Source organism: Argentina silus, assembly GCF_951799395.1.
Source record: "Argentina silus genome assembly, chromosome: 1".
NCBI classification, from domain to species: domain Eukaryota; kingdom Metazoa; phylum Chordata; class Actinopteri; order Argentiniformes; family Argentinidae; genus Argentina; species Argentina silus.
The window spans coordinates 869,174-876,673 of NC_139655.1; the positions used below are offsets into that span (position 1 = coordinate 869,174).

General features: G+C 57.8%; 2 protein-coding genes across 2 annotated transcripts in view; both read left to right on the forward strand.

The window, feature by feature from the left end:
- LOC310814100 (uncharacterized protein) overlaps positions 1-1,732 on the forward strand; it is a 6,865-nt gene extending 5,133 nt beyond the window's left edge. The window contains exons 7-8 of the mRNA XM_083683367.1: positions 93-296; positions 487-1,732. Of these exons, the coding sequence (XP_083539493.1) occupies positions 93-296; positions 487-563 (281 nt within the window). The 3' untranslated portion in view covers positions 564-1,732. The remainder of the gene's footprint in view (positions 1-92; positions 297-486) is intronic.
- Positions 1,733-2,280: 548 nt separating this feature from the next.
- The window catches only part of LOC310812135 (FRAS1-related extracellular matrix protein 2-like), a gene marked incomplete at both ends in the record, with an annotated part of 22,340 nt that continues 17,120 nt past the window's right edge, over positions 2,281-7,500 (forward strand). The window contains 2 exons of the mRNA XM_083680555.1: positions 2,281-6,861; positions 7,081-7,500. The exon at positions 7,081-7,500 is cut by the window's right edge and continues 93 nt beyond it. Of these exons, the coding sequence (XP_083536681.1) occupies positions 2,281-6,861; positions 7,081-7,500 (5,001 nt within the window). The remainder of the gene's footprint in view (positions 6,862-7,080) is intronic.

The following is a 7,500-nucleotide window of genomic DNA, read 5'->3' on the forward strand; positions in this document are numbered from 1 at the left end:
AATATCCATAATTCATTACAGCAAGGGACAGGGAACACAGCAATGAAATGCATGACTCTCCCCCCCCCCCTCCCTCCTCTCCCTCCCCCCAGAAGGAGACAGGCAGGTGGATGGGGACAGCATTATCGGTTGCTGTGCCATCAGTCTGGACAGCCTGACCCCCCCAGAGGTGAAGAGGGTGGGCTTTAGCCTGAGTGACAGGAGATCCAACCAATCAAACAGCTCCTCCTCCTCTCCTGCCTACATAGACGCAGAGCAGGAGAACGGCAACAACAACAACTATTCCTCTAGTGGAGGTCTCAATTCATTTTTATATTTTATATTTAATTTTATATTTAATTAATGCTTTATTTTCAACAATTGGGTTTGTATTTAAATGTACTTCCTGAATGGACTGATGTGAGGGTAACTGAGCCTCCCCCTCTTCCTCCCCCCTCTTCCTCCCCCTCTTCCTCCCCCTCTTCCTCCCCCCTCTTCCTCCCCCAGACCTGTCTGTCCTGACCCCTGACCCAGCGGCTCCCTGTGACGTCTTCACTGAGATCAGTCTGGAAGAGCCTGCATAGGAGCCCACGCCCCCCCCCATCCCCAGTCTCTGTACTGCAGCTGTAAAGGAACCCCCCTCTCCCTCCCCAGGAACCCCCCCTCCCTCCCTCCCTCCCTCCCCAGGAACACCCCCCTCCCCCCAGTCTCTGTACTGCAGCTGTAAAGGAACCCCCCTCTCCCTCCCCAGGAACCCCCCCTCCCTCCCTCCCTCCCTCCCTCCCTCTCCAGGAACACCCCCCTCCCCCCATTCTCTGTACTGCAGCTGTAAAGAATCACATTCAGTTGTAATTGACACAGTGAAATGTTTTGGAATCTTGCTCCACGCTCAACAACAGCAGCAGGACAGCAGCCTCAGCCTTCTAAATGAACACATGAATGCACCAGGGGAGGCTGGTGGAGGTAGAACACCAGGGGAGGCTGGTGGAGGTAGAACACCAGGGGAGGCTGGTGGAGGTAGAAATCTGAGGCTCATTGTAATGCATGGAATGGAATGAGGAATAGTAATAATATAATAATAATAATAATTTAGCTGACGCTTTCATTCACATGTCAGTATAGATGGTCCCAGCGGGAATCAAACCCACAACCTAAGCGTTGTTAGCACCATGAGCCACAGAGGACCACCATTGGTACCGTGTGTTTGACACCAGTCCTCATTCCGTTTCCATGCATTACAATGAGCCCGTCCTCCGATTTCTACCTCCACCAGCCTCCCCTGGTCTGCAGTCAAAGCCTCAGTCTTCTAAATGAATGTGATACAAAGTAACAGTGCCTTGAACAAAGGTTGAATTTGCAAGTTTGTGGGGTTTTTTCCCTGTATTTGATTGGTGCAGATGGGTGATCAGTGCTGTGTCTCTGAGGAGTGAAGAAACATCTCAATGGACACTTTAAGATGCTGAATGTTTGCTGTTTAATGGGGTGTTTGGATGTTTGCTGTTTAATGGGGTGTTTGAATGTTTGCTGTTTAATGGGGTGTTTGGTAGCTGATCTGTCAAATATAATGTTTGTTGGAATGTCAAATGCTTCTGCTCGCAGGTTAAATATTGTGGCTTATGTTTTTGCAGTAAGTTTTAAGTTTTAAGTTGTTTATTGCATTTTGTTGCATCTTAATGACTTTACAGAGTTGATTCCAAGTCAGTTTCCAAGTCATTTTTTAAATAAAACGTTTTTTATTAGTGTTTTATCCACAGTACTGTATGTGATGTGTTCAGTGTGTGGTATGATGAGTATTGGGGGTGGGGGTGAGGATGGGGGTGGGGTTAAGGGTGGGGGGGTGGTAGGTTTTGCTCAGTTTGGTGGGAATTGTCTCACAGTCCCCCATATCCCCTTTGTCAATATTTGAGAAGAACTGAGTGTTTTTAGGAGAGGGTTTGGAGATGGGGGGAGAGAGAGAAGGAGGGAGGGGTGTGTGGAGATAGAGGGGGGGGGGGGGGGGGTGGCGACAGAGAGGTGTGAGGGGAGGGTCTCAGTACAGTATATAAAGACCCTGACTCAGACAGACAGAGTGAGATGCAAGCTTTAATGGCTGCAGTAGAAAAGAGAAGACAGATGGAGACACACACAGCTACACACCACCTTGAGACTACAAAACCCAAGAGACACCACCTCAGGACTACAACACCCACAAGAAACCACCTCAGGCCTACAACACCCAGGAGACAGAAGCCATTGTTGAGGAGAACATTCAATCTGGGGACTACAACTCCCAGGAGACATCACCTCAAGACTACAACACCCATGAGACACCACCCCAAGACTACAACACCCATGAGACACCACCTCAAGACTACAACACCCACGAGATACCACCTCAAGACTACAACACCCACCAAACACCACCTCAAGACTACAACACCCATGAGCCCCGCACTGAGGAGTCCATTTCTCCTGTGTGTGTTCCTGTGTGTCTGCTGTTCCTCTGTGGAGGGGACTTACGTCCCAGGCTACCAGTACCAGCACAGACCCAGACCCCACCCCGCCTCCATCCTCATAGCCAATCGAGGGCTGGCCGTCCCGCGGGGGGGCGTGGTCTACCTCGACCCCCTCCGCGACCTCACAATCACGGTCCTACCGGGCGACCGCTGCTACGTCACCGTCCTCTACCGCGACCGCGCGGTCGTCCACCGACCGGGAACGCTCTCCCCTCTAAGGTTCCCGTGCGCGTTTGGGAGGGGCCAGGTGAGCTACACCCACTTCGGGGCGCTGGCATCCAATAGGGACACGGTGAGGCTGCAGGTGAGGTATGACACCCACACGGACACTCTGGTCCTGCCGCTCACCTTGGAGGTCCAGGTGACCCCTAACCCCCAGGACGTCCTGACCAGGAACCTCCCCCTGGTCGTCAACTTGCTGGATGGGATCAGCGGCGCCATCGATGGGAGGAGTTTGGTGATTCGGCGCAGTGGTGGAGGCGGAGCTGGAGACAGGGGTTCCACGCCTCAGTGTAAGCTCACCCCATTGGTTGGGACGGGCAGGCTGCCCAGGTACGGGACACTGTTGAATTACGTCAGCGATAGACAGGCGATGGACTGTGATGTTTTCTTCAACATGGGAGTCCGTTACCAACTCAGCCCCACGGTGGAGGCCTCTCCCTGGGTGGACTACATCCCCATGTTGGTGGAGGTGCAGGGCCGCGGGGGGGCACAGCAGCAGCAGCACTTCCACATCACAGTGACCATCAGAGAGGGGGGGGGCAACACCCCGCCCAGACCCAGCTTCGTCACCCTGATGATGATGGAGGTCGACCAGTTCGTGCTCACCGCCATCACGCCCGACATGCTCGCCGCGGAGGACGCCGAGTCCCACGCCGACGACCTCGTCTTCCGCATCGTGTCCCCGCTGGGCCCCGGTGACGGCGACATCATCAGCACGGACGACCAGCGGCGGCCGGTGACAGCATTCTGCCAGAGCGACGTCCGGGAGATGAGAATCGCATACCGCCCGCCACCGGCGGGCCACGCCCACCCCCACGAGGAGAGGGTGTGTCACCTGGAGATGGAGGCGGTGGACCCCGAGGGCGCCGTCTCGGAGCGGTTCGCCTTCATGGTCGTGGTCAAACCCATGAACACGCTGGCGCCCATGGTGACCACGAACGTTGGTCAGACGCTGTTCAGGGGCCAGTCCCGGCCGCTGGGCGGCGCTCACAGCCTGCAGGTCGCAGATCAGGACAACCTGTCCGAGGTGAGGCTCTCGGTGGTGGGGGGGCTGCGGCATGGAGTCCTGACGGTGGTGGGGGGGGCGCCAAACAGGAAGTTCTTCACCCCCACGGAGCTGCACGCCGGATCGGTCATCTACAAGCACGACGGCAGTGAGACGTTCTGTGACAACATCCTGTTCCGCATGACGGACGGCCGGAACCGGGTGGACTTCCTGTTTCCCGTCACCGTCGTCGCTGCAGACGACGAGCCGCCACTGGTGAACGTCAACACGGGGTTGGTGCTCCGCAGGAAGGAGGCACGCATCATATCCTGTTCGGTTCTGAGTGCCACGGACGTGGACTCTGAGGACTCAACGCTGCGGTTCTCCCTGGTGCCCCCCCTCTCCCCCCTGGGGGAGGTTCTCCTCCGGCAACCCCTCCCCCCCCCGGACCTCTCTGGGTGGGCGCTGGACACCAGCGAGCGCCTGTACGAACGCGTGGTCACAGAGTGGCTACAGAGTGACATCACAGAGGGACGGCTGTTCTACAGACACACAGGACCCCCCCTGACCGCCGCCACGGCTGACCAATTACTCTTCACCGTCCAGGATGACAATGTCCCTCCCAACCAATCGGAACAGAGCGTGTTGGTGGTCACGATCCACCCGGTAGACGACCTCGCTCCAGTTCCGTTCCCCGGGGCGACCCTCCGCATGACCATCCAGGAGTACGAACTCACCCCCCTGCAGAGCACCTGCTTACGCTTCACTGACCTCCACTCTGATGACAGACACCTCCGCTACACCCTCCTCACCCCGCCCACCAACACCGACCCCAGCAACCCCTCTCCCCTGGGCCACATCGTCCTGACGGAGCAGCCAGGCCTGGAGGTCACCCAGTTCACCCAGGCCCAGGTCAACCATCTGAAGGTGGCCTACCGGCCCCCGGCCGTGGAGCTGGGCCTCAGCCCCCTGGAACTCCACCTCCCCTTCAGGGTGACTGACCCATCGGGGAACTCTGCAGACGGACTCCTCACTCTGCTCCTCCAGCCTGTGGACAACCAGCCGCCTCTGGTCACCAACACGGGCGTCAACATCAACATCGACAACAACATCAACAACAACAACAACAACACAACGTTTGTGTTCACCAAGGTTGTGTTGGATGTGTCTGATGAGGACACGGAGGTGGATGCCATTGTGATGGTAGTGAGGCAGGTGGCACGGTATGGAGTGTTGAGGTGCAGGGGGGAGGATCTGGGGGTGGGGGGGGTCTTCACCCTGACGGACATCAATAGAGGGGTGCTGGTGTATGTGTATGATCACCGTGACGATGCAGGCGATGATGTCATCATCGTTGATGTCAGCGACGGTTATCACCATGTACCAGTCACAATTAGAATCAACATCACACCTGCTACGGTGGTGGCCCCGCCCCCAGCCCCACCCACGCCAGGTGAGGCTGACATCACCATACAGGTGAGTGAGAACGGAGTCACACACATCACAGGGGCCGACGTCCAGGCGAGACGGACGCACGTTGATGACCTCACTCTGACCTTTGTCGTCGACCAGCCGCCCCGTTATGGCGACATCCGGCTGCGCGGCGTGCCCTGTGATAGGCTGACCCTGCGTGACATCATCGACGGCGTGGTGGTGTACGTGCACACTGGCGGCGAGGTCGGAACCAAGAAGTGCAACGACACCTTCATCCTCTCCGCCGTTGACGGTCGCTGGGTCGCCGGGGGAAACAGGGTTCAGAAGGTCAGAGTTCACATGTCTATACTTCCTGTCAACAACGCTCCGCCCGTCCTCCGTCTCGTAGAGCTGCTCAGCGTCGTGGAAGGAGGGCGGAGCGTTGTCGGTACCGGGAACATCCGGGTCGAGGACCGAGACAGCGAGGTGGACGACGTTCTGTGTACCATCCTTGTCCAGCCGTTGTTCGGCTACTGCGAGGTCACGACCCCGGCCCCCGGGTCGGAGAAGCCCAGAACCGGCCTTGCCGTCACCGCCTTCATGTTCCAAGATGTCCGCCTCGGGAACCTGGTCTACGTCCAGAGCATCCACCAGGGCTCCGAGCCCGTGGAGGACCGGCTGACGCTACAGTGTTCCGACGGCGCCAACCAATCGGATCGCCTCCTCTTAGGCGTGGTCATCACCCCGGCCAATGATGAGGTGCCTCGGGTGTTCGCGCGGGAGTTCGTGGTCATGGAGGGCATGAGCCTGACCATGGACGTTCCCATTCTGAACGCGGTCGATCTGGACGTCCCCGCCGACCGTCTGGAGTTTGAGGTCGTGGTTCTTCCTCGACACGGTCGTGTGGTCCAGCACCTGACCACAGGGACGGCCTCTGCGGTCCGCTTCTCCCTGGAGGACCTCCGGACGGGGTCAAGGGTCGTGTACGAACACGACGGCTCCGAGACCAAACGGGACAACTTCACGGTCCGGCTGACTGACGGGAAACACACCGCAGAGAAGAATGTCTTGGTTCTGGTCATCCCCGTGGATGATGAAACGCCCAGGATGAGCGTCAACAGTGGGCTGGAGGTGGACATAGGACAGTCCAGGAGGATCAGTACCAGAGTCCTGCAGGCGACTGACCTGGACTCAGAGGACCGGACCCTCACCTACGTGATCCGCCAGGAGCCCAGGCAGGGCTGGCTGCAGCTGGGGTCCGTCCCTGGAGGTCTGGTTAATGTGACGCTCAGCATGAACTTCACCCAGGAGGACATCGACGCAGGCCTGGTCCGCTACACACACGCCGGACACGGACACACGCACACACACAACCTCGACACGCCTGACGACGGCCGCGGAGGGGGTCGCGACCTCATCAAGTTTGATGTGACGGACGGCATCAACGCCCTCATCGACCGGTACTTCTACGTCACAGTGTCGGCCGAAGACAGAGTCTTCCCCCTGGTGGTGAACCGCGGCGTGACACTCAGGGAGGGGGGCCGTGTCCTCCTCACCACCCACGTCCTCACCACCTCTGACCTCAACAGCCCAGATGAGCTCCTGACCTTCACCCTGACACGCCCCCCCGCCAGAGGTCGCCTGGAGGTCACGGACCGCCCCGGCGTCACCGTGACGACCTTCACGCAACTGCAGCTGGCAGGAAGTAAGATCTACTACGTCCACACGGCCGAGGATGAGGCCCGGACCGACAGCTTCGAGTTCCAGGTGTGTGTGTGTGTGTGTGTGTGTGTGTGTGTGTGTGTGTGTGTGTGTGAGAGAGAGAGCTATTAGGCTACAGGGTAAAATAAAGGGATTTTCAGACCATATGAATGGTGAACTTAAAAGAAACATATGTATATATATATATATATATATATATATTTTTTTTTAATATTTTTTTTTTGTGTGAAATGTCCCTTTAATAACCCCCCCCCCCCCCTGAAGGTGAGCGACGGGCGGAATGTGGTGTTCCGAACGTTCCGTATCTCCATCACGGACGTGGACAACAAGAGGCCCGTCCTACGTGTTCATAGGCTGGTCCTGGTGGGTGGAGCCACCAAGCTGGTCACGCCCTTCGAGCTGAGTGTGGAGGACGGGGACACGCCCGATTGGCTGCTGGTGTTCACCGTGACCCGCCCCCCCCTCCATGGCCGCCTGCTGTTCAACGGAACCCTCGTTGCCACCTCCTTCACCAAACAGGACCTGAGTGAGAACCTCATCAGCTACGAGCACGACGCCCCTGCGAACGCCGTCGCTGAGGACAGCTTCCTGTTCACCGTGACGGACGGGACGCACGCCGGGTTCTACGTCCGCTCTGGGACCGGCAGCGGCCAAGAAACGGCCGAACCGCAGAAGCTCCTGATC